This window comes from Eubalaena glacialis, chromosome 14 (assembly GCF_028564815.1).
Source record: "Eubalaena glacialis isolate mEubGla1 chromosome 14, mEubGla1.1.hap2.+ XY, whole genome shotgun sequence".
NCBI lineage: Eukaryota > Metazoa > Chordata > Mammalia > Artiodactyla > Balaenidae > Eubalaena > Eubalaena glacialis.
The window spans coordinates 60,451,773-60,466,860 of record NC_083729.1 but is presented as its reverse complement, the minus strand read 5'-3'; the positions used below and the strand labels follow the sequence as shown (position 1 = coordinate 60,466,860).

General features: G+C 36.2%; 1 protein-coding gene across 2 annotated transcripts in view; it reads right to left on the bottom strand.

Annotated features, from left to right (window-relative positions):
• GMCL1 (germ cell-less 1, spermatogenesis associated) overlaps positions 1–15,088 on the bottom strand; it is a 48,963-nt gene that overhangs the window by 8,495 nt on the left and 25,380 nt on the right. The window contains exons 10-12 of one of the 2 annotated variants that reach the window (XM_061210670.1): positions 11,000–11,069; positions 6,062–6,137; positions 753–898 (exon numbers count right to left, since the gene is read on the bottom strand). In XM_061210670.1, the coding sequence (XP_061066653.1) occupies positions 753–898; positions 6,062–6,137; positions 11,000–11,069 (292 nt within the window). The remainder of the gene's footprint in view (positions 1–752; positions 899–6,061; positions 6,138–10,999; positions 11,070–15,088) is intronic. The other variant, XM_061210671.1, reaches the window with a different exon arrangement.

The window sequence follows — 15,088 nt, the reverse complement described above, 5'->3', positions numbered from 1 at the left end:
CATCAGATATACAGTTAGCAAATATTTTTTCCCATTCCATGGGTTGTTTTTTCACTTTATTAAGTGTCCTTTGACACACGATTTAATTTTGATGAAGTTCAACTTTTTTTGTGGTTGTTGCTGCCTGTGCTTTGGTATCATACTGAAGAAATCATTGTCAAATTCAATGTCATAAAGCTTTTCCCCTGTCTTCTTCCAAGACTTATTTTATGGTTTTAGCTCTTATGTTTAGGTCTTTGGTCCATTTTGAGTTAATTTTTGTGTATGGTGTAAGGTAAATATAAATATATGACTTTTAAATAATCCGTTCATTAAGCTATTTTCCAATTTGTCAGCATCCTCTCCAGAAAAATATTGCCAGCTCAACTATTAGGCAAAGTTGGACATCTGAAACCCTATACAAAGTTAAGGATAATACCAGACATGTTTTCCTGTAAGAATACCTTGTTGTATTTCCAGTTTGGACCTTTTATTTTCTAGGAATAGCAGCAAGGCAACAGCTTCAAGCCCAGTATCAATCCTACACCATTCGTATTCCAGCCCATTCTTTCTTCCTGACATATTAGATCTGGGTCTTATAATTTTGATTATTAATACATTTTGTAGGAATGGAGCCTTATCATTTCCTTGCAGTTTCATATATATTGTATCTTACCAAAGTTCTACTATTGTTGGTGTAAATTATGGTTTTATTTCATTTCATATAGTTCTTCTAGAGTGAGGAAGAGTGGGGTGGGAAAATCTCATCCTACCTAAATGCTATGCTCCTTCGAGGTTGTAAACTGACAGATCCACTACATGGCTGATTCAATGTATTGCGTTTGAAAATGATGTAACGATTGGTGTAAGTTACAAGCAGGTCAAAGCCGAAGTTAAAACCTGTCCACCGCCAGCAGTACTAAAATACAAAGGAGAAAGATTTACTTCAGTTTATCATATTAGTAAGTCAAAAATAAAAAGTTCAAACTGTCTTTTCTTTTTCTAATTCATTTCAAGTATTTCTGTCTTATGGGTCCCTACTTTTTGTCAGTGCCTTAAGGCTTAGCACACAGAATATATCTGTGATATATATACAAGGTTTACCACATACACATAGCACATATCAAAGCCAGCAAAAGCAGCCTTTATGATCATTATTCCTTAAGGTACTTTCCTAATATCGTCTCTTCATGATCTGTTTCATCAACTCTCCACACTGTAATTTTATCATAACTAATATGGCTTAGTTTATAGGTATAAACTATACCAACTCTAAGTAGGTATAGTTTAGGGGACGAGGAGTCTAGATAGAGGTAGTAAGAATCCACTAAAATTTTTCCTGCTTTAAAAATACTCTGAAATACCTTGTGATACCTTGTGTGATCTCTCTTATATGTAAAATCTAAAAAAAATATGTATTAAAAAAAAAAAACCCTAAGCTTACAGATACAGAGAACAGCTTGGTGGGTGCCAGAGGCGAGGGGTGGGGAGTGGGAGAAATGAGTGAACTGTTTTTTTTAGTTTACATAAATTTTAAAAATACCCTAAAATACCTTAAGTAACTAACCAACAGATACACAACTGAGTTATTTTAAATACCATCATGAGGTTCACAAGTTTGTTTATTCTATCACCTAATAGTTAATGAGAGACTTAAGTAAAGTGGCGTGGTATAATGAAATTACAACTTCAAGTGTTTGGTTGACCCTCTGAATTACAACATTAAATCAATAGTTCACTGATATTTATTGAGCACATATTTTGTGCCAGGTACTGCTCTAGGCATTGAAGAAATGGCAGTAAAGAAGTTTCTGCCCTAGCAAATGTATATTTTAATACGTGTGTGTTTGTGTGGAGGAGGAGATGAACAACAAACATGAAATGGGATGGAAGAGGACAGAAGAGAATGCCAGGAGAGAGTAACAGGGTAGGGGAGGTGCGCTGGCAGCTGGGGAGCCTGCTGGTTCAGGCAGGTGGTCAGGGAACGTCTCTCTAAGGAGATGCTACGAGACTAGAGTCCTGAGTCAACTAAGGAGCGGACTGGGTAGCTATCTGGGGAAAAGTGACTTAGACAAAGAGAACAAGTACAAAGTTCTGGAGGTAAAAACATGCTTGGCATATCTGAGGAACAGCCAAAAGGCTATGTGGCTAGGGCAATAGCTGAGGGGGACGGAAGCTGGAGATGAGTTCAGAGAGTCAGTCAGGGGCCAGAAAACATATGGCCTAGAGTCCATAGTAGGAAAGAGTTTGGATTTCTTCTGTGGTAAGAGGCTAACGGAAAACTTTAGGGAAGGATGTAACATGATCTAACTTGCATTTTAAAAAGATGATTTTGGCTGCTGTGTGGAAAACAGAATGTATAAGAACAAGAGTAAAAATAGGGAGAGCAGTTATGAAGCTACAACAGTCCAGGCAAGAGATAATGGTGGCTTGGACTTGGGTTGTAGTGGTAGACATGGTAAGAATACATTTGGGGGACTTCCCTGGTGGCACAGTGGTTAAGAATCCGCCTGCCAATGCAGGGGACATGGGTTTGATTCCTGGTCCGGGAAGATCCCACATGCCACGGAGCAACTAAGCCCGAGCGCCATAACTACTGAGCCTGCGCTCTAGAGCCCGTGCACCACAACTACTGAAGCCCATGCACCTATAGCCTGTGCTCCACAACAAGAGAAGCTACCGCAATGAGAAGCCCATGCACGGCAAGGAAGAGTAGCCCCCGCTCGCCGCAACTAGAGGAAGCCCATGCACGGCAATGAAGACCCAATGCAGCCAAAAAAAATAAAAGAAAAGAAAAAAGAAAAAAGAAAAAAGAATATATTTGGAAGATATATATTCAAAGGAACTTCTTATGGACAACAGATATGGAACAAAAGAATCTGAAGTGTGGAGCTTATACAGTGGATGAACAGAGGGGTTATCTATGGGTTGGAGAATACTTTGGAAGGAGGAGTTTGGGAATGAAAATCAAAGAGTTCAGCTGGGACCATTATATTTGAGAGGCTATTAGAATTCTAAGAAAGATGTCAAGTGAGTAGCTGGATACAGGAGTTAGGAATTGGTGTAAAGTCATGGGACTATATGAGATCACTTAGGAGTCAGCATAGAGAGCACAGATACGGAAGAAGTCCAAGTACTGAGCCTCCAGTCACACCAACATTTGTTGAGAAAGAGAAGGATCTAGCAAAGACTTAGAGGGAGCAGCCAACGAAGCAGGAAGAAAACCAGCGCAATATGCTGTCCTGGAAGTCAAATGGAGAAAATCTCCATGGAGTGAGTGAACAGATGGGTCATGTTGCCAACAACTTTCGGAAGACTAAAAACTACTCGACTTGGAATGTAGGAAGCACTGGTGACAATGGCACAGCGTTTCACTTGACTTTATTGGAGTAAATGAATTGGAGTGGATACGGGCAACTTTTTTCAATGAGTTTTGCTTAAAAAGGGTGCAGAGAAATGGAGTGGAAGCTAGAGGGGAATGTGGGTCAGGGAATGGTTTAAGATGGGTGATGCCGTAGCATGTTAATATGCTAAATGAGAATGATACAGAAGAGAAAAACTGATGATGCAGGAGAGTGAGGTGATGACTGTAGGAGCAAACCTTTTGAACAAGTGAGAAGGGATGGGGTCCATTACAAGAGGAGGTGGACTACGATAGAAGCAGACAGTTCATCCATTCTAGTAAAAGGAAAAGCACAGCACACGGCTGCAGATGCAGGGAGACTGGTAGTATTGTTGGTAGGAGGATGCACAGACTCCCTTCCTACTGCTTTTATTTTCTGAATGAAGAAAGAAGCAAGGCCAATGGATAAGAATAAGGGTGGTAGCATTGCCCTTTTGAGAAGGTATGAGAGTTACTCCAGGAGTAGGAGGATAAATTCACTAGGGAAATGTAGGAGGATCACCATTTGGCACTAAAAACCTGCTTGAAGTTTACAGTTACAACATTCAAGTGAAACCTGCTGGGGTTTGTATGGTGTTTTTCTTTAGTCACATTCATTTGTATGGAAGCACGCATGGAATGCATGGAAAGGTGGGATTTAACAAGAACTGGGGTTTTGCCTGGTGAATTTGACTGAGTGAAAAAGGGAAAAAGGAAGTTAAGAGTATAAGCCAGGGACCAATTTTTTTTTCACCTTGTATATTGTTTTTAATTAATTGTTATCTACAAAAGTTCCCAGCCTTAATTTTGCTCAATAACTTTAAAAAAATAAATTTATTTATGCATTTATTTATGTATTTATGTATTTATTTATTTATGGCTGCACTGGGTCTTTGTTGCTGTGCACCAGCTTTCTCTAGTTGTGGCGAGCAGGGACTACTCTTCGCTGCAGTGCGTGGGCTTCTCACTGCAGTGGCTTCTCTTGTTGTGGAGCACGGGCTCTAGGTGCACAGGCTTCAGTAGTTGTGGTGTGTGCGGGCTCAGTAGTTGTGGTTCGCAGGCTCTAGAGCACAGGCTCAGTAGTTGTGGCGCACGGGCTTAGTTGCATTGCGGCATGTGGGATCTTCCCGGACCAGGGCTCAAACCCATGTCCCCTGCATTGGTAGGCGGATTCTTAACCACTGTGCCATCAGGGAAGCCCTGGTCAATAACTTTTTAAAATTAATTTTTATTGGAGTATAGTTGCTTTATAGTGTTGTGTTGGTTTCTACTACACAGCAAAGTGAGTCAGCTATACGTATACATATATCCCCTCGTTTTTGGATTTCCCTCCCATTTAGGTCAGCAAAAAGCATTCAGTAGAGTTCCCTGAGCTATACAGTAGGTTCTCATTATTTATCTATTTTATACATAGTATCAATAGTGTATATATGTCAATCCCAATCTCCCAATTCATCCCACCCCAGCCAGGGACCAATTTTAAGATGGAACATAAAATACAAGTCAAGTAAAGAAAGAAGTAGGGATGTGGTGAGAGGGTAATGGGGAAAAGATAGTAAGAACAATGTACTGTACATTCTAGTGGGGTTAAAAAGTTGTTGGGAGTCCAGGTACTAGAGGGAGAGTGCTAGAAAGATAACACGAGGTGGAGTCTGCAAGTGGTATGCTTAAAATGGAGATTTTGAAGAGGGTACATGAATTAGTGATACAAAAATTGAGGATATGCTTATAGGAAATTGGTTCCTGAGGTCGGGTAGAGCACTAGATCACGGAGGGAAGGAAGGTCAGGGAACAGATGCTAAAATCACCAAGACTGATAAGAAGAGTAGGGAGAAAGAAAGCCAGCAAGCCAAGCGAGTGATGGCCACAGTCAGAGTAGTGAGTGGTGTAGAAGTATACACTTCAAAGGAGCTGTGATTCAATGATGATGAGGGTGGAACAAGGTCTGGAAGCAACAATAAGGAGGACTAAGGAATAAATAAGATGCTATTCCTCTTTCATATTCTGCAATTATTAATGCAAACATAAAATAATGAAACTTTCAAAATTAAAGTTAAAATGAGGGAAAATCTGGGAGAAAAACAACCAAATGGTTATCTAAATTAGGCTGAATTTTTTTCAAAGATGAAAATTACAATTAGGGTAGAGTTTTTAAAAAAATGTAGTTGTCTCTTTAGTGGCTGTAAAATCAATTTAATGAGTCACAATCAGCTTTTTAAAAAAAATTAAGTAGAAATACATCTATAGGACACAGCAGCTGTAAGCATTGTTTTGTAATACTTTTGTTTCACTTATATGCATTTGTGTTGGGTGCTAATGAAATACATAATTTTTAATGTGGGTAGCAATCAAAAGCGTTTGAATGTCTTTGATCTAGGGTAACTGTAATAGAAAGAACTACTTTTAAGACTATGTAACAGCTCCCATTTAACGTCTTATTTATCTTTATTTCTGGTTTGCTGAGGGATCTTCTTATATCACGTATCTAGACCCAGAAAGTTCAACAGTCTCAGGGAAGGCTGAATAATCAATCACCACTGAGTATGTAACTCCTTGCCCAGGAGATCATGCTACAGAAACTAATCCACAAAAAAGCTCTTCTGAGGTATAACATGTATCATGATTGTTATTGAAAGTATAGTTTGCACTAATAGTACAACAATTTGTATAAGACTATTAAGAGTCACAACCCATACTTACTTCACCATCTTTGGCAAGCTTTCTACCACACCTCATGCTATTTCCCTCTAGTTCTTCTTTATTGATTTCTTGAGGCCTAGAAATATATATAAAACATGAAATCTCATGGAAAATAAGCAACTAATATTTGAAAAATAACTGAGTTAAACCAAGAGAAAAACTTTCTACTAGATTTAAAAATAAAATTTTGTAGTACAGATAAAAATCAAAATGCAATGATTACATCTAGCCCATTACCTTTGCTAAATAAAAAATTTTTTAAATCTTTAGTGTTTCATTTATTGCCTTGACTTCTAGAATACTTTTACTAGGGCACAGTGAAACCAGAGAAGAGGGGAAAAAAATCTATGAGAAATTCTGCTTACTGAGAAAATAAAACACTTAAAAGTCTAATTACTTAGTAAAATTAAATTAAAATCTATTATTTAAGACGTGACTTGGTATCACCTACCATTTGATATTATTGTTTCGCACACAAGCCATTTTTTAAAGTAGTACCACTATACAAACTCAGTATTTAATAGAAAACAGCTGTAGAATTTTATCAATTAATCTTTATTTGGCCCTCTTACTTTAAAAACCTTAATCAACTAAGAGAAACACTGTTATTTCAAGATGTAATAATAAAATGACATTATTATTAGTTTAGAATTCCAAATGATAAAATACATTCATTCATATACAGCATTTATTAAGTACCTAGATACTGGGGCCATCATCATCATCATTATCTAATAAATATATTGAAACAAATACAATACATAAAAAATAATGAAATGTAAATAAAATTAATAAAACATATCCTTGACATCCAAGAGCTCAGTCTAGTAGGGAACTAGACATAAGTAATAATATAATAAGGTGGAGAGAACTGATGTTAAGAGCATGAAGAAGGCACAGATTTATTGCCTGGGATTAAGAGTGGGGATCATCACAGAGGAAGTATTATTTGTGCCTGAGAGGGAGTTTGTTGGGGTAGACGTCAGGGGTGAACTCTATGCAGAGGAAGGGCATTCCAGGTAGAAGGACTAGCAAAAAAGGAGCGGAGCATGAAAGGGTACTAAATGTATGAAGAACTTAGTGCAGCTGGAGCCTAAAATGAGCATGAGAGGAGATAAAGTGAAAGGCATTTGGGACAGACTGTTGAAGGGCCCCACAGGCTACGTTCACAGGAGTTTCAAATTTTCCTGTAGATAAGAGAGAGTTCCCATGTATTTGTTCTGTTACTTTAAAATTTTTTCTTACGAAAACTTTCAAACATATAAAAGTAAATAGGGACTTCCCTGGTGGCACAGTGTTTAAGAATCCACCTGCCAATGCAGGGGACACAGGTTCGAGCCCTGGTCCGGGAAGATCCCACATGCTGTGGAGCAACTAATCCTGTGAGCCATAACTACTGAGCCTGCACTCCAGAGCCCGTGAGCCACAACCACTGAGCCTACGCGCCACAACTACTGAAGCCCACGCACCTAAAGCCTGTGCTCCGCAACAAGAGAAGCTACCGCAGTGAGAAGCCTGTGCACCGCAAGGAAGAGCAGCCCCCGCTCGCCGCAACTAGAGAAAGCCCATGCACGGCAATGAAGACCCAATGCAGCCAAAAATAAATAAATAAATAAATTTAAAAAATAATAAATAAATAAAAGCTTTGCTTAAAAAAAAAAAAAAGTAAATAGTACAATGAGCCATATTTTCTCACCATCTAGGTTCAATAATCCTGTTTTAGTTTTACTCCCAACCCACTTCTCCCCACATCCCTCCCAACTGATTATTATTGAGACTGACCCTCCAGACATCATATCCTTTAATCTGTAAATATATATCACACATAAAGCAATAATCCCTAACTATCATCAAATGTCCCTGGTCTTATTTAAGCAGGGAAGTGAAATTATATTTCTACTTAGGAGGCTAATCCTGTTGGCAATGTGGAAAAGCGTTTGGAAGAGAAGAACCCTGGAGGGAGACTTTCCTAGATTATAACCTAGAGTTCAGGGAGTACACTGTGTTTCTCACTTTAGCAGCCCTACAGTAGCGAGCAGATGCTCAGTATGTGTGGAAGAGAGTGCTTCATTAGGGGCAATACAGTCATATACTTGTGAAGGCAAGAAAGCCACTTATTCTAACTCAGTCTCTTAGGTGAGACTCTATATTAAACTCAAAAAGGATACAGATAAGGAAAATCTTGAAAAATAGAGAACATCCAACATTTAAAAACTGAATATACAAAAGAAGTAGGTAGGATGGTTTATAAAACATTTCATATATTACAAAATGCTTCAAATCTGAATTCCAGTAAATAATTAACTCTCATTTTTTGGAGGGGTCTCTTATTTCTATTTCAACAATCTTACTGTATTTGTGCAAGATAAGTATGCTATGAATATATTTGGGAAAAGATGGGATATAAGTTACAAGTAAAGTAGAAACTAAGAACCCTGGATAATAATCTTGCAATCATTATTTTAAGTTTATAGAACCCTTTCACACACTCATTGTTTAGCTATAAACACAACTAGGCTATTATTTTAGTAAGTTCTTTAGTGTATAAAAATAAATTAAAAGAGATCGGGCAGAAAAAAATTTAAATGTAAAACCTTTTTATATACTCACAGGTGGACTGTCCCTTCACACTGCCTATACCAAGGAGCTAGTATAAAGATCAAACAATAAATGTGGAAGTACTTCTCTGAACTGCAAAGCACTACACATTGAAAGAACAGATAATATGCTTTCTCTTAAAATGAAGACAGTACATAAATATTTTCTAGAAGGGTCATATGCTTTTGATGAAGGCACCTGTGTAACCAGATGGGTTAATTCACCTTACACTCAAGTCTTCAAAAAACCTATTACAGGGGACTTCCCTGGTGGTCCAGTGTCTAAGACTCCACGCTCCCAATGCAGGGGGACTGGGTTCGATCCCTGGTCAGGAAACTAGAGCCCGCATGCCACAACTAAAAGATCCCACGTGCTGCAACTAAAAGATCCCGTGTGCTGCACCTAAAGATCCCATGTGCTGCAACTAAGATCTGGTGCAGTCAAATAAATAAATAAATAAATAAATATTTTTTAAAAAGAACTTAAAAAAAACCAACAAAAAAACCCCTATTACATTAGTGAGAATTTGACAATACTGCCACAAATAGGAAAATTGGCTTTACCTATACATATATATGAAGATCATGCTTTATGAAAGCATTATTCCAGGTAATATTTCAATAGCTTAAAAGAATATCATAACACTAAGTGAAACAAAGTATATGAATTATTCAATTTTATTAATATAGCAAGTGACAATGCAAACATTCTGTTATACTAACTGACCAAAAAGATAAATATTTATAATATTGATAGTTATAGAAATATAAGAATAAAAGTTGATTACATGATCTTTTCTCTAACAGCTCTTGATTTTAATACCATTACTGGTTTTTCAACATAATGAATACATTTAAAAATTCATAGCGAAATCCATACACCTGTGGTCAATTAATCAACAACAATGGAGGCAATAATATATTAATACAATGGAGAAAAGACAGTCTCTTCAACAAGTGGTGGTGGGAAAGCTGGACAGCTACATGTAAATCAATATGAACACTCCCTCACACTATATACAAAAAAACTTCAAAATACTTTAAATACCTAAGTATAAGACATGACACCATAAAACTCCTAGAAAAGAACATAGGCAAAACATTCTCAGATATAAACTGTAGCAATATTTTCTTAGATTAGTCTCCCAAGGCAAAAGAAATATAAGCAAAAATGAACAAATGGGACCTGACCTAATCAAACTTAAAAGCTTTTGCACAGCAAATGAAACCATAAACAAAATGAAAAGACAACCTAGGGAATGGGAGAAAATATTTGTAAATCATGTGACCTACAAGGGGTTAATATCCAAAATATACAAACATCTCATACAACTCAAAAAAACAAACCACCCAATCAAAAAATGGGCAGAAGACCTAAAGAGACATTTCTCCAAAGATGACATACAGATGGCCAACAGGCACATGGAAAGATGCTCAACATCAATAATTATTAGAGAAATGCAAATCAAAACTACAATGAGATATCACCTCATACCAGTCAAAATGGGTATCATCAAAAAGTCTACAAATAATAAATCTGGAGAGGGTGTGGGGAAAAGGGAACCCTCCTACACTGTTGGTAGGAATGTAAATTGGTGCGGCCCCTATGGAAAACAGTGTGGAGATTCCTTAAAAAACTAAAATTAGAGCTACCATACCCAGCAATTCCACTCCTTGGCATATATCCCAAAAAGATGAAAACTCTAATTCAAAAAGATACATGCACCCCAATGTTCATAGCAGCACTATTTACAAGAGCCAAGACATCGAAGCAGCCCAAGGGCCCATCAATGGATGATTGGCTTAGGAAGATGTGGTAGATTTATATACAATGGAATATGTATTACTCAGTCATAAAAAAGAATGAAATATTACCATTTGCAGCAACATGGATGGACCTAGAGAATATCATACTAAGCGAAGTAAGTCAAACAGAGAAAGACAATTATAAGATATCACTTATATGTGGAATCTAAAAAAATAATACAAATGAATCTATATAAAAAACAGAAGAACTCACAGACAAAGAAAACAAACTTATGGTTACCAAAGGGGAAAGGGAGGGGTGGCGGGATAAATTAGGAGTATGAGATTAACAGATACAAACTACTATACATAAAACAGATAAGCAACAAGGATTTACTGTATAGCAAAGGGAACTATATTCAGTATCTTATAGTAACCTATAATTGAAAATAATCTGAAAAATATATATACATACAACTGAATCTCTTAGCTGTACACCTGAAACTAACACAGTATTGTAAATTAACTATATTTCAGTAAAAAAAAAAAAAGTTTTTTTGTTTTTTTTTAATGAACAATGCTGTACCATACTTACCCCACCTCACTGTCTTGTTCTGCCCGGAGCATAGCAAGCCACTGCTGTTTATACACAGAAGATAGCCATTCTAAAATGTAAAAATACATATACGAATAATAAGAAATATGGAAAAACATAAAGGATTTAAAAATTTTAAGAAGTTGATAAAATTTTTACCATTTTAAAATTCAAGTTTAAAACAGCAATAAGTAAAGCTGGTAATTTATATTTTATAAATATGCTATAACAATACGGCTTAATGATTTTTAAAGTGGTAAATGTTATCTTCCTTTGCTTTAGGACAGACTCTATTTAGATCACATACATTTAAAACTTTAGTTAAAAGTATATTCTTGTATTTAATAATTTCCTTTTCATAGCTCATACTATTTTTCATTTGTGAGAAACATACCAAAAGTAATATTTTCAGTTTTTACAAAAGCTTTAATAGAAAACTGAATGGATTGTTCCTATATTAAATTATCTAAAAACAATTAATGAGAAATATACCATCTCTAAATTATTAGATGAATTATGCAACTCAAGAAATAATTTTGACACGATTTAGATAACTATTATAATTTAAATTATTGTAAATGGAATATAATAATTATAGATATTCTTCCTTTTAATAATAAGCATATAATTTTTCCACAAAATGAGACTGTGGAAGCTGACATTTTAATTATTCTACATAAAAACATGGATTTATTAAAAATATAAGCAGAACTGGCTTAGCACCATATTTATTTTTCTGCTCTTATTTATTCCCAACAAAAAGGGTAGTTTTTCTAATTTTTAAGTTAAATGATTTCTCTACCTCTACCGAGAGGCAGGGGAAAAACCCTAGTGCAATTAAAATCCGGGTTTTCACTTCATAATTCTCTACCTAATAAAAGGTTATCCAGATGACTTGCACTGGTTTATTGGTGTCCTTCCTTAAAATTCTCTATAAATACACTTATGAGTGCTTCTTTCCCTAAAATAATATTGTTGCTATTGTAAGGAATAACTGCTGAATATCTAGGCCACAAACAATTCATTTTCAGTAGGTAAAGACTAGCAGCAAAGTTTATGTGACTCAGTATACCTACACACATATTGTCCATCTTATTTGCAAGATATCTGGATTTTAAAATTCTGTTTTACTGTATTTTATTTTTAAAAAAAGCTGATCCCTTCCCATTAAAATGATCTCTCAACTCACTACTGGTTATGCCTGTAGTTTGAAACTCACTGATCTAGAGATAGAATATGGCTTTTCATGATTCATTTATAAAAATGGAATGAAAGGGTTACACATTCATATTCTCAAATATCATATAAGCTATATCCCATGAAAATGTTTTAAAATTTAGTTTCAACAACTTTGAATAAACTCCTTTAAAACTAAAAGCATTTTTTTTTTTTGGCTGTGCCTTCTGGCTTGCAGGATCTTAGTTTCCTGACCAGAGATTGAACCTAGGCCTCGGCAGTGAAAGCACCGAATCCTAACCATTGGACTACCAGGGAATTCCCTGAAAGCATTTTTAACAAGTTAAAAACGTGGGTACACATTTTTGTCCCTCCTTTCTTGCCTTAATCTAAAAGAGTAAAAAGTCAAACTAGAAATCTTCTTGGTCACTGGTAGTTCATCCAGTAGCAGCAGCCCCAAAATAAGTCACTAGAACCACTAGTTCAAATGCAATGTTGACAGTTGATACACAGGGGGAAATCTCTGATAAAATGAGATTGAAAAACATGGGATAAAAATAAGTGAAACAATTTGCCTTATACAGAGTTTTTAATATGATTATATGCAGACATATCTCCCAAAACACAGATACACTAGGCAGAGTTTGCCAGAATCCTTTTTGGCAGAGTTAGTGTTCAGTGAAAAGATTCTGAAAAAGTGCCTTCAAGAAACTTCCACTCAGTGAAAACAAATTTAAGCACTTTTAAACTTTATCAGACCAAAATACAAAACAAAAACTCAGAACGGGCACATCAAAGTAGCATTTGACAGTGCTATAAATCAGCAGCTGCAGATCTAATCGACAGCAGTTTTGAATGTAAACACAGTACTTTTCTAATAGAATAAATGAGATAAGTCAGAATGAATTTATTTAGATCATGTCTCTTGTCTTATACAAAGGATATGGGGAAAGGGGTCTCCAAAAGTATACTATTTGAAAATCTAAATGTCTTAGATTTACAAAACTTTAAAACACAAACAGGAAGATAAGATATGCCCCGAATTTGCCTAGTTTTACTGTTTAAATGAAAGAAACAGTGTATATTCAGGTATATACACATACAAAAATCTACTCACAACCAGTAAAGCATATAGCAAAAAACAGCCTACAGGTTGAATGTTATATGAAACACGTTAAGTCAGAATTAGATCATGAAGGTGAAGGACAGTCTACATAATAAAAAATTCCTATCTGGATAAAAGAATATTTTGTACAGAGCATCTAGGTATATTAGTATAAAATTATGGAGAAGCTCGTCTCAAAGATCTTCATGTATAATAACCTAAAAATCTAGTTCCAAAAGATGACAAATTTACTCTACTGAGTACAGTATTTCTCAATAAAACTAATTACATGAATTTATATACCTTTTCATTTTAAGCAACTTATTTTCATAAAATTCATACTGCTTTAACAATTATCATCTCTATTGAATTTACGAAACTATTAAGCATTAAGTTTCCCCATTATTCCCACAACAGTAATTCCTGATATAAAAAGTTACAAGAATACCCATTTTCTTGCCCACAATACAAAGTAAGGGAATAAATCTATTTCATTACTTTGTTATCAAAAGCCAAAAAATTAAACATATTCAAAAGAATGGTGATTCAAAGTTACTGCTTAAGTTTCTGCAATTGGATATGCAAACTTGAAGAGATTAAACATAGTGGACTTCTTTTAAGTAAGAAGTAGCCAAAAAAAATAAGGGCTTTAGAACAGGAAAGACTTGGGGTTGCATTTGAGCTCTGCTTCTCACTAGCTGTATGACAGGATAGTAATACTTCACTTCAACTATAAAATGGGAACAACTGCCTTGATAATTTCAAAGATTATGTTACATAATAGGTGTTAAATGTATAATCTGGCATATTACCTGGGACACTGTGAAGAATCTACACATATTTGTTTACTTTTCCTCCTCCCCTTTAAGGTTCTTAGGTCAGGAGCTAGAACCTAAACTTATCTGATAGAGTAAATACAGTATTAGGCCATATGTAAGTTAGTATGTTTCAGAAAATGATTTTAGTTCACACAAACTGAGTGCCTACTACCTGTCAAGCACTGTACTATGTACCTGAGAGAAAAAGATGAAAAACATACAGTCCAACCAGGACACAGATATATGCTGTACTACAGTAATCTAGCAAGAGATGATGATGTCTTAACAAGGAAGTGGTAGCAGGCAAAAAAATGAGGTGAGTTTGAGAATTATCTAGGGAAAAAATCTATAGGACATGGTGAATGGATGTGGAGGAAAAGAGTTTGAGGAGGACAGGATGACTTGCAGGATTCTGCCATTTTTGTGAGGCTGGGTGGGTTATTAATGTTGATGACTGATAAGCGAACATGGGAAGAAAAAAGAACGCAGGGACTAGAGCTGGAGGGGAAAGATGTAAGTACTTTTTTTTTTTTTTTAAATAATTTATGTATTTATTTATTATTTATTTTTGGCTGTGTTGGGTCTTCATTGCTGCATGCGTGCTTTCTCTAGTTGCGGCGAGCGGGGGCTACTCTTTGTTGCGGTGCGCGGGCTTCTCATTGCGGTGGCTTCTCTTGTTGCGGAGCACGGGCTCTAGGTGCACAGGCTTCAGTAGTTGTGGCACACGGGACTCAGCAGTTGTGGCTTGGGGGTTGTACAGCGCAGGCTCAGTAGTTGTGGCGCACGGGCTTAGTTGCTCCGCGGCATGCAGGGTCTTCCCGGACCAGGGCTCGATCCCGTGTCCCCTGCATTGGCAGGCGGCTTCTTAACCACTACGCCACCAAGGAGGCCCATAAGTACTGTTTTGAATAGATGAACTGAAGCAATTTACAGATGGCTAGTAACAGTTGGATATTCAAGTATGAAACCCAGGGGAGAGGTCAGAACTAG